At 52.0% G+C, this 23,127-nt stretch overlaps 4 protein-coding genes across 4 annotated transcripts; 2 read left to right on the forward strand and 2 right to left on the reverse strand.

Moving 5' to 3' along the window:
* Window positions 1-12,483: 12,483 nt before the first annotated feature.
* On the forward strand, window positions 12,484-13,878 carry PG994_010127 (vea protein; the record flags this gene model as incomplete). The annotated part of the gene is made up of 1 exon (XM_066861536.1): window positions 12,484-13,878. The coding sequence occupies one exon, from the start codon at window positions 12,484-12,486 to the stop codon at window positions 13,876-13,878; it is 1,395 nt and encodes a 464-aa protein (XP_066710646.1).
* Window positions 13,879-15,375: 1,497 nt separating this feature from the next.
* On the forward strand, window positions 15,376-16,956 carry PG994_010128 (pyruvate dehydrogenase E1 component subunit alpha; the record flags this gene model as incomplete). The annotated part of the gene is made up of 4 exons (XM_066861537.1): window positions 15,376-15,535; window positions 15,698-15,831; window positions 15,938-16,392; window positions 16,448-16,956. Exons 1-4 carry the CDS (start codon window positions 15,386-15,388, stop codon window positions 16,954-16,956), a joined length of 1,248 nt encoding a protein of 415 aa, XP_066710647.1. The 5' UTR covers window positions 15,376-15,385.
* Window positions 16,957-17,678: 722 nt separating this feature from the next.
* On the reverse strand, window positions 17,679-19,253 carry PG994_010129 (uncharacterized protein; the record flags this gene model as incomplete). Its single annotated transcript, XM_066861538.1, has 3 exons — window positions 17,679-18,578; window positions 18,629-18,822; window positions 19,187-19,253. 3 exons carry the CDS (start codon window positions 19,251-19,253, stop codon window positions 17,679-17,681), a joined length of 1,161 nt encoding a protein of 386 aa, XP_066710648.1.
* Window positions 19,254-20,499: 1,246 nt separating this feature from the next.
* Window positions 20,500-22,053, reverse strand: PG994_010130 (eukaryotic peptide chain release factor subunit 1-like protein; the record flags this gene model as incomplete). The annotated part of the gene is made up of 4 exons (XM_066861539.1): window positions 20,500-21,636; window positions 21,695-21,744; window positions 21,810-21,894; window positions 22,018-22,053. The coding sequence occupies 4 exons, from the start codon at window positions 22,051-22,053 to the stop codon at window positions 20,500-20,502; spliced, it is 1,308 nt and encodes a 435-aa protein (XP_066710649.1).
* Between the last annotated feature and the right edge of the window lie 1,074 nt (window positions 22,054-23,127).

The following is a 23,127-nucleotide window of genomic DNA, read 5'->3' on the forward strand; positions in this document are numbered from 1 at the left end:
ATGTCGGCGTCGGTTGGTCTGAACAGCTGAAGAAAGAGAAACAATGCTCAGGTTGCTGAGACTGCATCACCACCAGGGGTGTCCTTCTCACTGCCCTCCCAAGTCTGTATCGCGTAGATATATGTATGGCACCTCATTGTACTATTAGAGAAACGGCTTTTCCTTCTCTCCGTCCGGCTCGGTTAGCTGGTTCTACTGGATTTTGTTTTTTGTCGGAGTAACACGGCGTTTCGCTGCTACACATAAGTCTTTTGCTCACAGCGGTCCCGGGACGGAACCTAGGCTAGGGTAGATAAGATGTTCATAGGATGATGAACCAGTTTATTGTTGAATATGTTTTCTATTTCTTGATTAGGTCTCTCTAACCTCTCCTCATTGGCATAGCATGTGTCATTCTTGCTACTATCGCAGGCTACTTGTATGAGATCTAGAACCGTTGCTCTTCGCAAGTAGGGGAATCTCGGGAACTCGCAGACCAATCTCCTGGTCTCGTGTCGCTATGCATACGCCTTGGAGATGTTCCTGAAGTAGACCGAAGATATTTTCAGGTGCTTGAGGGAAAGTCGCATGCAGATTCTAGCGTCCTATCTATCCTGTGTGTCGCTGATAAATGCATTCTGGTCGAACTTGACTTGGTCCAGTTTCGCCAGCTCCTTACGTACGTGTGCCGCATCGAAGATTTTGTTCGGTGCAACCAGATTTACATGGTGCGGTGCAATAGGCTCAATATGCTGTGACTATTTGTTTTCAAATAGTCATAATTGAAAGTAGCCATTAATTAATAGATTTATTGTCTTATTGCCAACTATTCCGTAGTGTGTTGTCGATTATCCCCATTGCTGGCCAATTATGCCGTTGCTGGTGATTGCGTCAAATGGATGGTCTTCGATTGATTCTGGCTAGATATATGTTTCCCCTCTATACTCCTCAATAAAGTAACTCCCTTCAACAAACAGTGGCCATCACAGTGTGCAACAGCGTCATACGCCTGTTTCATAATTACAGCGGACATAGCTCAGTTGGGAGAGCGCCAGACTGAAGTCTAACTTCGGCAACATCAATCTGGAGGTCGTGTGTTCAATCCACACTGGCCGCACTGTTTCCTTTTGCCCATCTACGATGCGCGTATCTCACGATCCAGGCGTGTTTCGACAGTGGGGGTTTGCGAGGTCGGACGGGCCCCACAGCACGTGCGTGCGTGGGTGCGGTCCGCGTAAGCTTGTAAGCCTCAGGAGATAACGCTGGCTGATTGATCGATCTGTGAATTCTTGAGATATGAATGAACCCTTGGTATCTCAAGAAGTTGTCTATTTTGTCCCTCTCTTCCCATATATGGTGGGAGAGGGTTGAATCACTTACTTAATTGGTCAATCGGGCAGGGAAAACGAACAGATCATCTTTAGTTCTACCTATTAGTCAGGCTGGACGAGACGGCGGTGACCCCCACGCGTAAATGGAGTGCCATTATCAGCCATCGGCAAGCATATCTACGATTACAACTACGGCAACTGCTGATTGGAGGAATATTATACATTCTGAGATAGAGACTTCTACATGAAGCATGCGGTGAGCAAATCCCTCTTGTCGTATTAGTATTGCTTTCGTCTAAGAATTTGCAATAGTGGAAGACATCTCCCTCGTCTTGTTGCAGACCCGGCGGCAAGCCTTCGCTGCATAACCACCCACACACGCAGGCAGCTATATCTGCTACCCCTGAACGGCACAAGGAAGACGGCACGCATGTCTTAGGTGACTGTGCAAGGGAACAATCATTTCAGCATATTCAGGCCGAGGTCTGTTTGAATACGAGGTTGTCCGGTGTTAGCCGTTGCCGAGAGGAGGGTCATACACGGGCCAGCCACGTTCCAGGGAAAGACATTCATCAACGCCATTCGGATACCGACCAATGGCACTTGCGTCCCCAGGAATTCCTTTTTCGTAGGCACATGCAGGGAGGACCTTATGGTATGATATGGGGTGCAGGTAAGGCGAGGGCGCATCTTTGTAGGACCTATGGGATGGGTGAATATAGGGAGATAAAAGGATTCGGTAGACCAACCAGTCAGTCTACTCGATGAAGCAAAGTAGCTACTCATGGAATATTTGTGAACGGATATGGGATGGATCGGCTTTACTGCAGCCTACGTAAGTGTTGCGTAGAATATGGTGATCATCTGGCGAGAGGATGGCCATTAACATCGGGCCAGATCATATATCTCATGCATCATTCTTGGGTGGTACATATCTATGTAGGTTATGATTACTGCCCGCCCGTAGCTTCGGCGACGGTGTACTTACCCACTACGATTCTTGTCACCATGGTGGGTAGTAGGTAGTGGTCAGTAACCACGACCCGAGGAGACGGGAGCATTCACCGTGGACTGTTGGCAACATCATCTCGGCGGTACTACCAAAGAAAGCACGCAGGAGTGTCAACTATGTAGATCGTATCTGCCCACTCTATGTACTTGCACTGCCGAAAATGGCCTCGGCTTCTTTAACCCTTGGTTGGTCTTGGCCCCCTTCACCGAGAGCCGGCCGAACCCCTGTCTGTCTCTGCGCAAGGTTGTGACGATACATATCTATCATTGGGAGCTTGTATCGTTACCGTAACGTGGGGTGAACGCCTCTGTCTCTTCTGTCTCTCCACCTCCCCGGGCGCGCGTGTGTGTGAAGCAAACATGCTTTCTTCTTTTGCGTCATTTTCCGCCGTCTTCTCCTAATCGGATCAGAGAAAAGTAGCAACAAGATGCGAGCAGGGAGCAAGGAGCAAGGTTGTTCTTCTTGTGCCGTCCCTGAAAAGAAAGAAGGAAAGCAGGCAGGCAGGCAAGGTTTGCTCAGAATAACGAGACAGGCAGACAGGCCGCAGGGCAGGTATCACATCACGCCCACGGCAAGGCGGGAAGCATTTGCCGGTACATCGAACGCTACTATGTTTTCTTTTTCGCCCTGTCCCATCTAACGTCGAATGTATGTACATACATACATATCTGACCCTATTCGTCTTAAACCTATCACATCCATATTCCGGGTCAGTCTCCCTCCTCGTCTCATTAGAGTTATCGGAATCAAGTTTTGTTTGCTTTTAATCAGGCGCCACTGGCACCTCCCTGAAAAGATATCAACGGGGGGCTTTTGCTTTTTCCGCGGTTGGTTGGCGATGTCGTCGATCCTTGGGTGATGGTCGTCGCGACACATTCGTTGAATTCGGCGGAGCAATCGACCACGGCTGTTGTCGGTTTTTGTCAGAGGCTACTTTCAGCTCACTTGTCGTTCTCTTTTATCTCTGGACACTTTCTGTATGGGTTAATATATTGATAGTGGCGGTGGCGGCAAGCAAGTATCACCATGTACTGCAAGGCCAACCCAGATCTTTGACTCTGTCATGGGAGGCATAAGTAGTCGCTCGCTTATGTACCCGAGATAGCCATCTCGAAAGTGCTGGCAAGGAAGATAACCGGACTGTCCAGATGCACTTAGTGGTGCTCTGCCGTGACTTGGAATTTCGACTTGGCACGCTTCATGTGATTTCAGAGAATACGGAGTATTGTAGAAGGGTGTGAACCATAGTCTTCTAGCAAATATGATGCATCGAATCCAAACAGTGGTGTTGTTCTGCGCACCCCTTAAGGCAATGGGTGGTCGATCGATTTCTTGGAGAATAGCTACGCTGCATACACATGCCAATAGTCATCGAGATCGCTCACAATCTCGCTAAATACACAAGTAGGCAGGTATTGAGGCTCGATGCTGTATAATAAAGTCGTAGCTTCAAACTGTTTCTTATTAATGAAGATGATCATGATGTGCGAGTATTATTCACATATCGAAACCTACCTCGTGACCATCCTGGAGTTTTCAGGCTTCGGTACGTTCGTTACTAAACCGAAGCCTCAATCTGTCACTGTTGACTGGCTGGGTCGGTGACATACACTGGAAATCGTGCGGCGCTGCCTACCAGTGTACATCTCCCTAATCGCCGGGCTGTGCTGTCCTCACCTAACCCAATCGACATCGTCTACAACTTACACGGGCTCAGATGAAGGGCCCCTAAGCCGAGCCACGCAGCGATGTCGACTACGGACCGCGAGGTGTGCCAATATCGTGGCCAACGTCAGAAAAGAGGCTGGCTGAACTCCAGAATGCTTCCAACGTATTGTGTTTCTCGTATCCGTAGATCCCAACAATGATCGGCTAAAAGTTTCTGGCATCAAGTAGATTAACCAGCCCGAGCTGTATCGCCGGTCTCGTGGGCACTTTCGCGAGTACTGCCCCTTATTCTTCTTGAAGCAGGAGCGTGGCTGGAATGCCGACGAGCCGTGTCTCGCGTATATCATCCTCGAAACCCAGCCGCGATCGAACGTATTGTTGCTGCCATCTTTATTCGTCGACTGTCTTCAAGCTGCCTAATGTAGACAACCGCCCAAAAGAGCGTTTTGCGACAATTTACCCCGAATCCGTGAGATGTCTCACACAACTCCAAGCTATCGTATCGTCGGCGGCGAGAATTCACTATCAACCCGTGTTGACCGACGGGTGGCAATACCGCGACAGGGTACTCTCTTGCTCGCGATAGTAGGCAGAAGTCATCCCTGTTAGCATGGCTCAGGTGTTCGTTGTTGCTCTTCTGGGACACGGCAAGAGATCGAATAAGTAGGCAGCAGCCTGGGAGATATAGCCGAAACTGACTGCAGAGTGGGAATGCATCGCCGTCTCAAACTGGCAAATACCTTCACGTATAGCCGAGAAGTTGTAGCCGCGTTTCAAGTTCGAGCATCGTACTAGCGCGTTGGCTGTCGACCAGTTCTCGAGTCTTGTCTCGTGAGGTCACCCGCCTCAAGCTCGCTTCGTGAAGTCGAGGTCCTATTTGGGGAACCCAATGGTCAACTACCAATGTTGAGGACCAGAACATAATTGTGATTACTTGCTGGCCAAGTAGGCACCCGATGATGCAGCCAAGGATCAGAGTCTCTCTACTTATCTACCGTCAGTAACTCCCGGCCAGTCGATTGCAGATGCCTCCTTTTGATGTGGCATGGGTTTGGCGCGTGAATACTGCCACTATCGTCATATCCTTAACAGTGAACATGAAATAAATGTCAGGCACATTCTCCCCGACACCGCCATTCTGAATCGCAAGCGCTAGTGCTGTATGAGCTACTGAATTCGGGGCAAGTTCTCGTAAAGGGGGAAGCGTACATGGATATGATGACAGCGTCCGAAGTAGGCAGAGCAGGCACCCGGCCCACTGGTTCGAGGAGGTGGGTTTCGGCACAAACTAAGCGGTATCCATACCTAACTCGCGAAAGCACTCAAAGGCGGAAGAAGCCGACCACTGTAGCCGAAGGGAACAGTGATATGCACATCCTCCATTTCCAGCAGTGCTCAGAAAGCGTTTGCGGTACCTCGGCATGAATTGATGGCATAGGCTGATGGCAGTGTTGCAATGGCAGCCGCGGCCTAAACGACGGACGAGTTTCCCTTGCGCTGACGCTGATGAAAATAGCACCAGGGGCCGCCGTCGAGCCTCGTGCGAGAGGCAGGGGGAACCACACCAGAGACGATTCATGTTCGGGGTCGGGCCTTTTTTCTCCCTAGTCAGTTGGGCCAGTCGATATTAGAGCTGCCATGCTTGATATTGTTGCTCTACCCGCAACCAGGTAAGAGGCATATCCAAAATCAGATGGCCACACCACTTCGTGGCAAGCGAACATGGTGGCGGCACCCAGATTCTGGAGCCGAGAAAAGGTGGCTTGCAAGGCCCACGGGAGAGTTTAATTCCTTTGGAGGCTGTGATGGAGGAGGAGTCCCTGCTGATTTACCCGGTTTCTCACTTCTGCCAACGGAGCCGCTGCAGCTATCATCATTGTCTACATGTCCAATGGCGATTTTTGCCAAGTACCAATCAGGCTAGGACGTTATCTTTAAGTAGCTTTGAGAGCGACATTACACTCGTCGACACACGTAAGGGGTATCCTAGATTTCTCACCCTTGGATTGTCATTGCAGATGCCGCTGCTGGCGGGGGTAGCGTGTGGTCTGAGCCACCTTAAGGGAATATCACCAGGTATGTGAAGAACCCAAGTGCCCATTGCAACGCGCGGTGACGGTTTACACGTTGCCCACACCAGTTATCTTCCGTGCTGCATTGTGCGGCACATTCTAGCGGTAAGAACTAAACTGGCTCGATCTTCCATGACTTCCTGCGTGTTGATCAACGAGTGTCGGGCCGTTTGTCACGGGTCGAGGATTCTTCGCGGCAGAAATAATCATGGCCAGTGGCAGAACCATGGTTTTGCGATACAACTCTGACATCCGTGGCGAGCGGCCTTGATCGTCGCAAATGGAGTATGGGGTAATGACATGCGGCTCATGAAATTCTCCGGTGTAAGTATCCCAGCCTAGAGTCAACTGGAAGGTGAAGAGTCTGACTGCAAATTATCATCGAGATCGACACCCCATAAGTTGTCATTAATTTGGCGTAGTCCGCCCAAAAGGTCCGCCTTGTAACGGTTGGATGGGTAAGCCATTTGATCATCGTATGACAGCTCTGGAAAGCCTGAGTGAAAATGATAGATCACTTCGCCGTGGGGGTGGAATCCAAAGAGGAGGTAGGGCCCGTCACCAGCAGTCCGCAAGACCGCCGCTGGCTCGCATCGCGCTGATGACAGCCAATATCAGCCCCCCCGGGTGTAGGGCCCGTGAAATGATGAGCCTGTATGTACGGCTCCTCAAGCACTGCCGGTGTCAGCGCTTGACATGGGTTCCAAGCCCGGCCCTACCTCATGCAAACCATTGAGAAGGCTCAACGATAGTAGTCGGCCCCATAGTTCGCGTGGACAGCACGGCATCTGCCGTTATGGAGTCCTTGTTGACGAGGGCGAGGTATCGAAGTCTCGGGCAATAAGATAACCATATCTGTCACGAAGGAAGCGAGGGGCGATAGGACATTAGGGTAACATTGAGATGTTTCCTCCGCCAGCCGAACCGTTGCAATGAACGGCAAGCTAGCGGCAAACTCCGTCGGATTTGGCGACTTCGAGGATAAACGGGAAGTGGAGCTTGAAACAATCAGGTTGGCACGGTCGACATGAAGGTCCAAGATGTCCAAGAAGTGCAGTTGCGGGGGGTTGTTTATTAACAATCCCAGTCGGTCACGAAATGCTCTCCGTCTCCTTCACATCACCATGTCATGTCGGGTGGACGAGAGGAAGGGGTCCGTCAATCCCTGATGTCCCACCCTTAGACTGCTGTACCAGTGTAGGATCCTCAACAAGGATTCCCTCCTGTAAACATTCAAGGGCAATAAAGCAAGAAACATGTCCAAAAAGAGGAGTGGGCCACACCTTGGCCTATGGTTCGTCCGGGTTCCTGGGCATCTGAATGAAATGAACACAGTCAACCTTGGTTCAGCCATATTGGACCGCTGCCAAGAGTAGGGTTGCACCGAAGCCTCGATAGCTCGGAGATTTTTCGCTTGACCGGGCTAGGCCGGCGGCACCGAGTTTCGAAACAGGTGGTTGTACATAGTGTAGCGGCTTGCTGACTGGATAGACAGAAGGCAACTTGCCAGTACGTATCCAGACTGATTCTCAAGATTTCTTGGGAAAAGCAAACAGCAGTACTAGGTAGTACATTCAGGCAGCCACCATCGCCATGTCGTGTTGATGAACTTTCGTTTCTAGCTTTTGCAGCTTTTACCGAGAGCTCGGGCGCCATAGGTTGACATCTCCAAGCTGAGCTGTGTACCTTGTTACATGGGGGGGTTCCTGGAGATGTCGTTCAAGAATATGCAGCAAGCCGACGCCAGTAAGCCTGCCCAATCGAAGACAAACATTTTATTTCTGCGAAAAAGAACGGCGCCAATCATAGCTGGCTTTGTCGTCAAAACTACTCCAGGAAGGTCGTAACCGGTACGCCGCATATTCTACGGGCATGACCTCGGCTTGCTGTACGGTCGATCGTGGGCAGCGGCTTGCAAGTTGGTCATGATTTGCTCAGCATGCGGATCTGAGACTCGTGAGGAAGTTATGGACCTCGATAGCCATCTTGCCGACACGCCATTATTCCCGTGATGCAGTCCCGGGCCATGACATGGCATGACAGTATTCGCTGCGTGCGTGGTGGTGGTGAACAATTAAATATCGGCCAGTCATGGCACTTATTGCCGTACCAGAGGTTTTATTCATGCGGTCCTCGAAGCCCGCTAGGCTGGAATTTGGCCGCGGAACTGTCGAGTTGGAAAATAAATAATGTGGTCTTGCCGTGAAGGAACCCGGAATCAGAGTCGCATCGTCATGCGCTGCACGCACCCTCACCACACACTACATGCAGGCGATCCCTGGCTACGCAAGAGAGAGAAACCGGGATGCAATACCTTGTTGGGTGGTTATGGTTCCCGTGGAGTCCAACATCAACTGCGGCAATGAAAAAACGATTATGACAGCCCAAGCCCGATATAATACCAACGACTTCAGTGTCTCGGGCGTGAGGCAAGGCGACCACAAGGCGACCGATGAATATGCAGGTATACGTTGGAGGTGATTCGTATACTGCAGTCACCCGTGAGGCAACAAGAGTTGTGGAATGTCTCGACGGCCACGTCTTCTCTTCTGTCGTTTTTTTGAGACCAGACTTGCCATGACTTGTGTGCTACTGCAAGCCGTCAATAATATCCTTTCAATGTGACCAGGTCGGTCTCACTTATGTTGAGCAATCAGTCGCCTTTTCGGGATATTCATGTTGGGCCAGGGTCCATCCAGCGATGTAACAGCGGTTCAAGATGGGCCTTGTTCGCTGGCAACGAACCAAATGACTGCTCTGTTTGGTACTTCGAGATGATGGAAGCGAAAGGGCGCCAGGTTGCCAGGACTGGCCGAAAACGAAGGGTTGCTTGCACATCATTTTTCATGTCTGAAGAGATGGAGATGACTTTAGTGGGTGGTTGGCTGGGGGTGGCAGTGAGCGGAAGTACAGTCACTCCCCCATTCACTCACTGATGTTGTAATGGTAGCAGGGCAGTTAGTAGTCGCTAGTCGCTAGTCGCTAGTCGCTAGTCGCTAGGCGTGGTGTGGGTGGATGCTGGCCAGTGTGTTGTGGATGGATGATGAGGGTGAGCAAGTGGGTAATAATCCCATGGGCCTAACCGCGAAATGCCGGCTTATTGTTCGGCCAAGAATTGCGACAGAATCGAAATCTTGCTGCGCAAGTGCCTGGCCCTGACTAACTTTCATCTTGACGGTGACAAAACCATGATGATGGTGCTAATGGGATCGTCTTGTTTATTATAGATTAGTAGCACATGCACCTTTGATAGAAGGCACTCCAACTCACCACACAGTCGCCGCGCTAATCAGCCTCATGAAACCGGTCTCAAGCGGGCGGCATTGCAGCGTGCATGCCCTGCTTCTCTTATTCCTCTCTTGCGCCAATATCCAGGATAGCCGATAAGGCAGAAAGCCCGGTTAGGTGAGCGTAAAAGGGCATGGGATTTGGCTGCCGAGACAGTCCAGCCGAGCTGGAACCGTAGACCGGTTTCCCAATCGCTCCGCTTCACTGCAGCATCTCAACAGGAAAAAGAAATAGGGGTGGAATCGAGTCTACCGTCGATCCTATTACCATCATTTACCTTTGGCTGCAATTCCGAACAGGCGTCGTGAACAACATCACGCATTGTCGAACATGTTGCAGGCTGTCTGGCTGCCTTGTGAGGAAAATAAATAATAAGGGTAAGGGGAGCCCCGGCTTGATGCCGTAGTCTGGCATCCAATAGACCGGAAGTGAGAAGTGCGCAGTGTGGAGGTGCATATGATGTATGATACTGATACTACCTGGACGTTGGAGACGGCCAACTCCATTTTACCCTACTATTACCTGCAGTCTCGTAATCTGATACTCGGTAAAATCGCAACGGCTAAGTAGTCTGGCCTGGTTCTGGTGTCTGATGCTATTGAGCTGTGAATAAGGAGCAACGCATAATTGTGTAGTGGAGACTGGCGAGCGGGCGGGCGGCACGGGTGAAAAGAGGTTGAATGCGGTCTGCAGTGCGGTCGTCTATCCCAAGTAAGTACGTACCAGCATGTGCCGTGAGCCATGAGCACGCGTTCGTACTCCGTCTACTCCATGCCATGTATGGGTACCTTAAGATGGAAGGGCATACATACCTAGCAGGCATGGATAGCAAGCAGGACAGGCATGGCGAGCATGGCGGGCATGGAAGACTTGGGTTCCATTGAATCCATCCATGATCCATGAGTCCGTGATCCAACCATCCATCCCTCTAACCCATATGTAATCATTCAGAACCAATCTTGATGTCTCTTCGGGGAGATTCCCTTATTCGAAACATAAATTTTGGCCCTGTTTCACGCCCGCCAGTCCCGCACTTCGCGCTTCGTAGCCGGTAGCGGCGGGGTCTCCAATAACAAATAAATCCAGGGTTCCTAGTTTAGAAAACTTAACAGCCAGGCACATTTGATGATTCAGAAGTGACCAACCAGCTATTGGATGGCAAGATGTGCCGAGATTATGGATTCGCCGTCTGTGTGTCTCCCTCGCGGGTGGGTGATACATATACTAACCACGTCAAGTCCTGTTGCTTTTTAGGTGCAGGTAGGCAAAGAATTAAGAACAGGCCCGAGCAGGCGTACCGCTACTGTATCACCACCTGCTGCTGCAACTACGACGTATATGTATGGCCGTATAGGTCCATATAGGCATGCTGGAGGTGCTGTAGGACCCGCTAGAGGCCTGCCCCAGGTAACCGGTTCCCACACATTGCGAGATCCGAAAAAGGTGTAACGCATGGACTAACCCTACATGTAGTTCTTTCTCGCTTCGGCAGCCTGCATGTCTGCTGGGAGGGTTGGAGGGTTGCCCCATCACCCATGCCCTGCGCATCTTTCCCATTTCGTACTTGCGCAATCATGTTCGAGCGGGCCGCTACCACGTCCTTCCTCAATCATCCCTCGCGGGCCAACTCGAGTACAGTACAGTAACATGTACGTACCTCTGCCTGTCAGCCATCCTGCCACCCATCAATGTTCCCACACACTTGGTTTGGTTTTGCACTTGGTTGTACTGCATCCTTCCTCTTCCTCTTCTCAGGTTCGTCTACTCGATTCTTCCCAGTACGGCACGGTACAGTACAGGACCGTACGTACGCGGAGAATAAACCGTGGTCTACATCAATGGCCATGGACATCCAGCATCGAATGAATTAAGGACACCATCATTATCATCATGAGATGAGACCGAACCTGTTACCGGGCCACATGGAGCGCATCCCACTATAAAAGAAATATCGGCTATAAAATTCCCGGTATACTATTTACATACCGGGACCCTTGAAAACTTTCCTGCTTAGGTAAATGGCAATTTCCATCACGACTCTACAAATGAAGTAATGGATGTACAGTGAGTACTTACATACCTCACTGACCCTGGCCTGCCCTGGTCTGCCCTTGTCGATGGAGCCCTGCTCAGTCCTACAAAGCCTGGACGCGGCATGTGTTGCCAATAGCAGCTAGTGAATCGCCATCCTCTAACCGAACAGACAGCCCTGTAGCATATCCAATGTAACTTGGCGCCACCTACTCTGATCTGACCTACATACCTACAGACCTTAAGTTAGGAATTAACAGGAATATTGAACCATTTGTTCCTTTGACGTACTGCCCCTCCTCCGCCTCGGCTTGGTGGCCACTCACGTCGACCCCCTACCTACTACCTACCCTTCAATTACATACGCCCCCTTTACGTCTGCCATCTTGGTATCCCGTGTATATCAAACGCTTCTCCGCGTTCCAATGCGCCTAGTCGTCTGTCACTGGGTAGTATTGCGTAGTATTGCGTAACGACCTCGGAGCTACATGACCCCCCCCCCCAGCTCGGCTGTGATTCGTGGTGTGACGGACGACCAGTCTTGGTACCAGGGTCTATCCCAGACACATTGTCTGCTTTTTCTGGTTTAAAGACGATTTCACCCTCCCTCCAGCATATGTAGTCAACCGCTCTCCACCACCCCGAACAGTCCCTTTCGTCAACCTAGGGACCACGCCAGCAGACTACTTCACCTCGAGTGGACCGGCACGACGGTAACTAATCACACCGGTTTGCACCTGCACACACCGGCTTCCACGCCTCCAACGCCCAACGACACGAGCGACCCTGCCTACTGGTTCTTGTAGCCTGTGGCTCCCTTGCTTTTGCTTGCCGTAGGGCAGACAGTTTCGTCACTTGCCCAGGTCATCCTCGAATCCGGGCACTCGGTATCGACTGCAGCTCACCTCTGCATGTGCTGAACGGGGAAAGAAGGCGCCTCTCACCACCTCACCATCCCCGGCGGATAGCAGTACTCCAGTCTCTCTACTTATATAGAACCTCTGATGGATCCCTGGACGTTTGCTTGCTGCACTGCAACCAACCTTTCCTGAAATCTCCTGCGACCAACCAAGGTCTCTCATCTCCTCGTCCCAAGCATACCATGGTGGACTCTATGGCCCGACCCTACAACTCGTGGGCTCATGAGCCGTATTCCTCAAATGAAGGCCCCTACTACCGCCCAGACTCGTCCAGACAAGGTCAACGCCTTCCTCCATCCTCGTCTTTTCTCTCGCAAACCCCGCCTCCGAGCGCCACAGAAGCCCGAGAGACAGTCTACAAACAACAAAGTCCTTATGCGGTGCATCCCGCGGCACCGACGCCTGCTCATCATATGACACCAAGGCCCTTGGCCTCTCCCACTGAGAGACAGGTGACTAACCAGCCTGGCCAGCGCCCGCCGGATATATATGCTCGTCTTTCACCCACCTACTCTTCGGGTGCAAGTGATCAAACCGGGGATGTCCCAGACCAATTTCGACCGCCACAACAGAATATTTCATCAAGAGTGCCTCCTCCATTGACACCCCCAATGAGACAGTACAGAGACATGCCTCATACATATCCACACCCACACCCGCCGCCGCCGTTGCCGCTGCCGCCTTCGCAGTCTTCGGCTCACCGGTCCCTTCCTGGCCCTCGTGGCAAAGACCTCCGCATTCAGCCACCACTACATGTTATGAACTCACCAAGCCAGTCGAATATGCCATGGTCACCAAACTCGGCAAGCAGCCGCTCTGATAAAATGAAGATCTCACAACTCGTCGACAGCGGACCAACAACAAGTTCGTCGCGTGCTGCGTCTAAGCGACCTGAAGTCTCGCGAGCCACCGGCCCAGGACGTAAGTCTTACCGGCTCAAGGTCCGTCAACAGCCAATGGCTGCGAGATCTTGCGGATTCGGCGAAAGAGACCGTAGAGTTGTTGATCCGCCACCCATCGTCCAGCTTTCTATCGACGACCCGGATGCCTCACCGGACGAGATCAAGGCACAACTGAAGCACCCGTTCGCCGTTGTCCATGCTACCATCTGGAATGAGACAGGCGAGCAAGACTGTTCGGCTATGCCGGAGGACTACCGGCAGCAGAGGCGGCTGATGGGCACCGTGGTGGCCTCGCCCTTCGTCGGGAATGACGACAAGGGCGAGGAGGGCTGCTTCTTCTGCTTCGCCGATCTGTCCGTGCGTACGCCTGGATCGTTCCGGCTCCGGTTCTCCATCATGTTCCTGGACCCAACCAACACGGCCATCGGGCACCGAACCCCCATCTGCGCCATCACCATGAGCGACGTCTTTACGGTCTACAATGCCAAGGACTTCCCCGGCATGCAGGCCAGCACGGCGCTTACGAAGCGCCTCAAGGACCAGGGTTGCCTCATCTCCATCAAGAAGGGGAGCGAGAAGACGGGTGGGGGCCACGGCCGTGACGACAGCGACGATGATGAAGAAGATGACGACGAAGATGGCCGTGGCAAGAAGCCCAAGCGACAGCGCCGATAGCATGAGCCGAGTCTCGCAATCGTGTCTGGAGGCGGCAATGGGGGATCCTCCATCATCCCTCTTTTGATTTACGGTGTTCTATTTAGAGATTGGGCATACACACGCAGAGAAGGAGAAGAGATAGCCGTTTTACGGGGAACCATTTTCTTTGTCGCCTTTTTCCCCCTATTTGAGGTGCAAGGAAAATGGAAAAGGTGGGCGTCTTGATTTAGCTTTTTGTTTTTCACTTTCTGCTTTAGGCTTAAAGCATGGATGATACCACTTTCACTTCTCGAGGCACGGCATTATCTGTTTATGGGATAGGAGGTCAAATGACTATATTTTGGATACCACTCATCGAGAGCAAGAAGAAGCATCAGCGACTGCATTGTGAACATGGAGACTGGGAAAGAGCGGGAAAGGTGGGAAACCAATGGTCCACCAATCGAGTCTGCTTGTCGAGGTCAAGCAGGCAATGATGAGGCTTACGAATTTTGTTTCTTTTTTTCTCCGGTTTGAGGATAGGGAACACAACTACACTACACATTTTTACGGGGCAGGGGGAGGAGATAATGGGAATCGTCGGGATGATGAAGATTTTGTCCTAGCTCTTACAGTTCACGTAACCTACCTTACCTACCTACTCGGGTCCGTGGCCTGCAGGACTTGGGCTGGTGCTGTTACTGCTAGGTAATGTCGGATCATCAGTCAGTTCTTGTTTTACGCACACCGTTTTCCGGTACAACGACCAGACTTTTGGCTCCTATTCGTGCTACCTCTAGACATTGATACCATATATACTGCATGTAATGAACGATTTACTTATTCAACCCCCGGTGCCTTGCAGACAATCTTTCATCTATGTCGAGTAATGTCCAGAAGTATCACCCAATCCAGACTTATGAAGCCAGTCTGGAAGTGACTCGAGGGCTTGCCGGTAAGAAATACACGCCTGTAAAGAAGCAGCTGGTTTGGTTCGAGTAAAACCTACTTAGCTATCTATCAATCAACTCAAAGACCCTGAATCTTGATATCCAAACGGGGGTCTAAAAACAGCGCCCCTCCTAGCTTTATCACCAAGTACGATGAAAAGGGTCCATCCCGGGGCTTGGCGTCTGTTCCCCAACATTTGGATCAGGCTAGCTCCCCCATAAGGTTGTTACTGCCATTGGTTCAATTCCAGCTTTGGAGCTCTGAGAGAAGAAAAGCTGCTGCAGCTTAAACCTCCAAGCTCCTCCAGGCTTGTCAATTGGCGCTAAACCCGAAAAATCGAGCTGAGGGAAAAACCCGGAGAACGGAGAACGGAGAACGGAGAAAAAAATCCCAACATCTAAGAGGAAGGAACCAGTCAATTGGTTCAATCAAATCTCTTGTCCAACGTGCTTGCTATCACCGGAGATTCGCCAATTGACTGCCTCTGTCAATCTGCTTGACTCCGACTCCATTCCTTTTTTCGTTCTCTGGTTTTTCTGTTCCGTCCACCCTTCTTTTCTCTCGCATTTCACCTAACACACCCTTATCAGCAGCCATGTTCTCTCGCGCGCTGAGGGTACCGAGAGCTGTCCCGGCCCTGCGCACTCGCGCTCGCGCCGCCGCTCCCACTGCTCCCTTTGTGAACGCCGTCCGATCCGTCACCACCAATGCCGCCAGCGCAACCCTCGAGAAGGGTGTCCCGGAGGTACGCTTCTCCAAAATTGATTGCTCCCATGCTTCGAGTCCGGGGCGACAGAGAGAGGCCAGACAGCTTTGCTCGCTCGCCCGCCAACCCCAATCTGCGACTCGGGGCCACCGAACGGAGTGGACGGAACATGCTGACATGAATCAAATCTTGGCACTGTAGGACGACGACAAGCCCTTCCAGATCACATTAAGCGACGAGAGCTTCGAGACATACGAGCTGGACCCCCCGCCCTACACCCTCGATGTCACCAAGAAGGAGCTGAAGAAGATGTACTACGACATGGTCGTCACCCGGTACGAAATTCCCCTGAATTATGTGGCCATTGCTTGTCTGCATTGTCATATATATATACATATGTATATATATTTCAGACCTGATCTAGGACTAACTTTCTCCTAGTCAAATGGAGATGGCCGCCGACAGGCTATACAAGGAGAAGAAGATCCGAGGTTTCTGCCATCTGTCCACCGGCCAGGAGGCTGTCGCCGTCGGTATCGAGTCCGCCCTGACCAAGGAGGATGATATCATCACTGCCTACCGATGCCACGGTTACGCCATGATGCGTGGTGGTTCCGTGCGCTCCATCATTGGCGAGCTGCTCGGTCGCCGAGAGGGTATTGCCTACGGCAAGGGTGGTTCTATGCACATGTTCACCAAGGGCTTCTACGGCGGTAACGGTATCGTCGGTGCTCAGGTCCCCGTTGGTGCCGGTCTGGCCTTCGCCCACAAGTACACTGGCCGCAAGAACTGCAGCATCATCCTCTACGGTGACGGTGCTTCCAACCAGGGTCAGGTCTTCGAGGCCTTCAACATGGCCAAGCTCTGGAAGCTCCCTGCTCTGTTCGGTTGCGAGAGTATGTTTTCCTGTATCTGAGAACCTGCTGGATTTTCCGCTAACGGATTGGATAGACAACAAGTACGGTATGGGTACCTCTGCCGCTCGATCCTCCGCTTTGACCGACTACTACAAGCGTGGTCAGTACATGCCTGGTCTCAAGGTCAACGGTATGGATGCTCTCGCTGTCAAGGCTGCCGTCAAGTATGGTAAGGAGTGGGCTGTTGCCGAGAACGGCCCCATGGTCCTCGAGTACGTCACCTACCGTTACGGTGGTCACTCCATGTCCGACCCCGGTACCACCTACCGAACCCGTGAGGAGATCCAGCGCATGCGATCCAACAACGACCCCATTGCCGGACTCAAGCAGAAGATCCTCGACTGGAACGTCGTTTCCGAGGAGGAGCTCAAGGGTATCGACAAGGAGGCCCGCAAGCACGTCAACGAGGAGGTTGCCATTGCCGAGGCCATGGCCCCCCCGGAGACCACCCCCAAGATCCTGTACGAGGACATCTACGTCCCCGGCAGCGAGCCCCCGTTCATCCGCGGTCGTGTCCCCGAGGAGAACTACTACTTCAACTAAGTTACTAGGAGTGGGAAGAGGCTGCATAGATGAAATGATGAGCGTGACGTGCCGTTGAACGGAATTGGGATACTGTATTTACATTTTATACGGCGTCCGAGATTTTCCTCTACGAAGCTAAGCAAATCCTGTAATATAATCATTAGAAGGCAGGACAGGAGTCAGCCAGTATGATAGTTGCTCACCAAGGGCCATGGGAACTTTCAACAAAACCATCCATCCTGGATTCTGGATATCTCCATGTAACCACAGTAGAGTAACTCACGGCTTGGCTTGTGTTCTTTCTAGGCGCGAACAGTGAGGTTTTATCCAAGTGAACGACAACATCACAACATCTCTGCTGATTCGATAGAACCATATACTGCTTGCATCGGCTGAGCATCTGTCAGATATACTCGCACTTTGGAATGGCCCAATACTGGCGAATGTAGGCATGAAATCCCTTCGTTCTTAATAAAAGATGTCCAGGACCGACAAGCTGGTAGTTGGATTGGCCTATGATAAAGTTAGGGGAGCACTTGATGATGCCGATGCTTCTCCCTCTTTTGACTGATTTCTCTCCTCTCCATCCTCCCTAGCCCTTACCCCTATCCCTGACCCCTATCCTGTTTTTATTATCCTTGTTTCCTTTCTTCTTTTCTTTGCCCCGCCTCTCTTCTCAAAAAATGAGTCCCCAACATCCATTCATCCATCCACCCCATTCCATTGCATCTACTTACTAGCTAGCACCTCTGATTGACCCAGCTCCCCAGCCAGCGCGAGCTCGCGGTCACGCGACCGACCTGCTCGAGCACGCGGGCCACCTTGCCCTCCGGGTCCGCCGCCCGGTGGCCCTCGAACTCGACGAAGAAGACGTACTGGAAGGGCGCCAGCAGGCTCGGCCGCGACGCGATGCTCGTCAGGTTCAGGCCGGCGGCGCGGAAGCACGAGAGAACGTCGGCGAGGGCGCCGGGGGCGGCGTGGGGGACGGTGAAGGAGAGGAGGGATTTGGTTTTGCGGGGGGGTTGCTTTTTTTCTGATGATGATGAGGATGACGTTAATGGACCCCCTTCTGCTGCTGCTGCCGCCGCTGAGGAGGAGGAGGATTCCTCGTCCTCATCAGGGCCAGGGGCGGCCCCAGATGACCGCAGCACGAAGAACCGCGTCGTGTTGTCCTCGCGGTCCTCGATGTTGTACGCGAGGACCTCGACGCCGTCGCCCCGCAGCAGGCGGGCCGCGGCCGCGGAGCTGATGGCGGCGCTGGTGCCCGACGGGTCGTCGCGCGCGAGCTCGGCGGCGCGCGACGTCGAGGACACGTCGACCGTCTCGACGCCCTTGAGGTAGGCCGACAGGAAGCGCGTGCACTGGCCGAAGGCCTGCGGGTGGCTGTAGATGCGCTCGATGCGCGTCAGGGGCTGCAGGGGGCAGCTGCGGGGGTCTTGGGGGGCTGGGTCTGAGGGGGTGGGGGTGCGTTGGCCGGTGGAGGCGGCTTCGTTGGTGGTGGTGTTGCCGGGGGTGACGGAAAGAAAGTTGTTGTCTGTGGTGGATGATGATGATGCTGGTGATTGGCCGAAGGTGTGGCTGCTCATCAGTTTAGGGTGGTGTTGTGGTTGTTGTTGCTGCGATGGCGCCGTTGCGGATGACTCCGCCTCCTCCGGGGATTTACCATCATCATCATCATCAGGACCTGAACCGGGAGGAGGGGGGACCGGCCCAGAAGACAGTGGTGCACGTCGAGATAGATCTCGGCGCAGACGGAGAGGTCCGGGTACAGCCCCTGCCGGTCCGCGAAGTGGTCCAGCGTGAAGACGACGGACCCGTTGGTCGAGTTCTCAAAGGGCACTACGCCGTAGGTGGCGCGGCCGGACTGGGTCGTGTCGAAGACATCTTGAGTTATACCGAATTAGTCAAAGTTGCCTTGGCTCGTACGGCCGTGAGAAGAAGGAAAATTCAACGTGTCTCTCTCTGGTTGCGCTCAAAAGTTCCTGCTAACTAGAGAAAGAGAGGAGGATGCGACATGGCATGCACAAACCTTTGATAGTCACGACGGGCAGGAGCTCATATTTGTCTGCTGGGAACCTGTCAAGTGTTGCCTGCCAAGATATATTGTCATTAACACGAATCCAAACAAGCTATATTACCTCATGCATATATGAGAAAACTGCCAAGAAGTATGTATGTTTCCCTAGTCCTTTGGCAGGATGGCGATTTGGGATTGGTGGTGGTGGTGTATACTAATCCCTGGACTTACGTACCTGATGGGTATAAGATGCAACTGGCCCCAGAAAACAGACCACGGGCTTCTTGACCGCCGTCATCTTCACTCACTTTTGAATAGATGTAGTTGTCCGTTAGTGTATTAGGTATTCTCGAAGAGTAAGTAAGTACTTGCTCACCACTCGGGCTTCCACTGAATGTTAAAAGAGTGAAAAATGAATGTTGAGCCCCAATTGAGTTGGAAACTCCAGAACCTACATCGGACTCTGTCGCACCCCGGAAAAAGGAACGAATGCAGGGATACGTACATTTAGTATACTGTTGATGCCACCGAACCGACCGCGGGGTTGCTCAATTCCTCGCTACCTACTTAGGGCGGAAGGGCGCAAAGCTCCGCAACGTGCAGATCAGTCTACACAACTTGTCACTGTCACTCACTCTCAGGATTGCTGCCAGGTGGCAGCTGGTGGCAGATAGCTCCTAGTAAGTGACCCCTTGCTGCTCGTTATGGTCTTACCCCTGAAGGACAACTGCTCGTAGCAGCAATACAGCCCAGCAATTCTACCTCTCGGTGATCAAACTGGCCACTAACAGGGTCTTGCATGTTCTACGGGTTCCATAGTAGTGAGAATGTACGCAGCCTGATTACATGGCAGCCATTACTTCGACATAAAACGGGGGCTTGTGCAGCGAATGACTTGGGCGTAACGACTTTATCATTGATGACGATTAACGAGTGACCGATGTATAAACCATCTACTTATGAGCGCACGGCGAGAACGACAGATCTGGTTGCTTCAAGTTGGCCTCGACGTCCATGCTAACCATGGCGGGCGTGAGACTACAAAGCCAAGCAGACAGGAACCACTATTCATGGTGAAGCAATACCAGAGTCCAGAAACCGACTAATGCCCCTGCTTTTGTCATCCTGCTTGATCCAAGCCCTGTTTAACAAGGCAATTTTCAGAGTCGAATGGCTCTGAGAGAATATGTCAATGGGTAGGTAGCTAGGCGCAAAATTAGCAGCTGCCTCCACTGATGCCACAAAACAACCCTCCCACATCACATACCTTATCCGTATGTTGTAGACGCAACTTAAGAAGCCGTCATCATGTCGCGGAGCGGGCTCGGTCGGGCTACCTGTCTGGCAGTGTGCAGAGAAGTCGCCGGCCCAATCTTCTCCTTGCGCCGGTCCTTGTACGACAATGGTTTGGTAACTCGGGGTGGCGACTTGGACAAGGTGCTCGGCGGAGGTACGCTCTCTGGCTCTTTGTCGACGACTAATGCCGGCTTTGATGCTGTGGCTTCTACACGATCCTCGTTGCGAACGGGATCATCATCAAAATGTCAATCGTCGTAGTATTCGTCATCGTCAGACACGTCGGCTAACTGCTCAAAGTTGACCTTGTATCGGAGAAGACCGCCGATACCACCGAATCCCTTGACGAACTGGTTGCCTTCGGTCGACCGATCCGAGACGAACTCGAGGTTGGTTCCGAAGTCCTTGTAGTGCTCGGCGATCCACTCAAGAAAAGACTCCGAGGAGACCACCTCCATCTCCTGGCCCGTCTCCTTATCCATGAACTTGTCGCGGGGGCCCGTCTCCTGCAGCTTAGTGGTGTGGAGAATGTTCTCGGCTCCATTGCTGTCCTTCAGGATCCAGCGGGTAATCTCGAGGTTCTCGAAGACGATCAGCACCTCGACGGCACCAAGCTCCAAGGCCTTCAGAGTATCGTCAATACCGTAGCACACCTTGCCGGTGTCCTGGCTGATTTCCTCAAAGTACTTCCCAATGAGCTTCTTCTCCTGGATAAACTTGACGTTACCCAGGGTTTCGGAGGACAGCTCAATGGCCTGGTTGAAACCGTTCTCGCCACCATAGGAAACATCAACCACCTTGATGACCTTTGCCTGCAATCGTCCATCGAACAAGTCGGAGGCATTGAGATCGTTCTTGAAATCAGCAGAACCGGCTAAGATGATACCGGCAACGTTAACCTTGTCGGCAGTAACGAAGTTCTGGACGGCCAATTCGGCCACTTTTCGGACGTAGTTGTGACGCTTCTCCTCTCGGAGACGGGCGAAACGCAAAGCGGACTGACCACCACGACCGTGCTTCTTGGGAAGATCGACCGAGAACTTGTGAACAATATCTCGGGTGTTGCCACTCAGAGTGCCGAAAAGGGCTCCGTTACCGTCCATGATGATGAAACCAAACTTCTGATCCGACTCTAGCAATTCTGCGAGGGCCTCTGTATGGAATTTGTTGTCGCAGAGGTACAACGACGTGTTGATAGGCTTAAAGGGCTCGAAATCGATGTTGACCTTTCTCTCCTTTCCTTCTGAGGTCAAGATTTCACCACAGTAGACGACAAGGCCATTGGGGGGGACCTTGTTGTACAGCTTGAGACGCTGCTGGGTCGATGTAATGGCCGAGAGCACAGACTGTCTGTTGACACGCGATTTGATGTTCGAGGCAGTACCCTAACAAGCGTGTCAGGAAGAGGCGGCATTAATTCACAATCGCGGAGGGTATACATACGTATTCTTCAGCCAACATCTTGGCGACTCGCGAAATCTGATCCTTGGGAGCTGTAGGACGTATAGTTCAGCATGCGTGCGCGCCATTTGTGGTAGACAATGCGGAAGAAACTCACGAATGATCAGACTGATCATGCTTGTGCCATTACCACGAGCGGCCTCGAGGCGTTTGATCAGCTTCTTGACCTTCCATATCTCAATCTAACATCACGATCCAGCCCGTTAGTACTAATGAAGAGCACATCGTATTGTTTTGGTAGTAGGCTAGGGTGCCCGGGGAAGTGCATCACTCTAGGCGGGGTAGTCGGGAAATTCTGCACGTACGTTCTTCTCAGCCTCGTTGGCGGCTGCGTCACTCATCTTGCATTCGTGTCCGAAGAGAAAACAGTGAAGGTGTTAGATGGTGAAGGGTGTATGGTTGTGCCTTGCGCTGGAGGCAAAAAAAAGAGTGAAATGTGAGAGAGGGAAAAAATAGAACGACAACAGGTCGCCGATGTCAGAACTAACTGACTGGTGTGCAAAGCAGACTCACAAAGGACCAGGCAGGGAGGTACTCGGGCAGGTCACAAATCAAGTTGCGCCAAAAAAGAACAACATTGAAGGGAGGGGCTCTCTTACGTTCTTCCAAGTTGGGGTTGGGCGAAAGTGGAGGGGGAGGGGCGGTCGTTTTCAGGCCTGACATAAGAATTAAAAGCCCCAGGCCTCCACGTTTGCAGGGCAATCAGGCACTTTTTATTCCGCCTACTTTGAGGCTGCATGCACTAATAGCTTGCACGGCTGATGTCCATATAGATGTGTGTTCATGCTTGACCGGACAACTTCAACCTTCATTTGCTTCCATGACTCAACTTCTAGGCTACCAGTATTCACATCACATTATTGAGGCTGAGTAGTTGAAAACCCAAATTAGTAATTATTTAATTTTATTTTTTCTTTGCCACGAAAGAAATGCATGTCACACCGGACCGTAAAGACTACAATTGCATTCGAATGCCTTGGGCAGACGACTCTTGGGTTTGGGGAGGAGGGCTGAGAGCATCAGTGTTCAGATTAGGTCAATTGGCTTGGGGTTTTGGTGGGCCAAATCGAAAAAAAAAAAAAAAAAAGCTGAGCCCGGATGGGATAAATCCGGAAGGCCATTCAAGTGTGTACCCAAGTATCTTCAACCAACTTTAGTACGGGCCACTGGCTGATTGCGATTTGATTGGAAAATGGCGGAAAGTGGAGACGGGCCCGAGGCCTGTCGTCATTCCCGCCATCTCCCATAACACCACCCCATCTCAGTCTTTAATATGTCGCGTCATGTTCGCGAGATCCTCACGATTACGCAGTATACACACAACGCAACAGAGGCTAAATAAAGCTTGGTGACGGCTGGGCTGACCATTCCCATGCATTCTGAGCAGCTCTCTATATGGATTTCTTCATCGAGTA

The sequence above is a fragment of the Apiospora phragmitis genome (genome assembly GCF_038363925.1).
Source record: "Apiospora phragmitis strain CBS 135458 chromosome Unknown utg000010l:1.0-9815664.0:1.0-9183399.0, whole genome shotgun sequence".
NCBI lineage: Eukaryota > Fungi > Ascomycota > Sordariomycetes > Amphisphaeriales > Apiosporaceae > Apiospora > Apiospora phragmitis.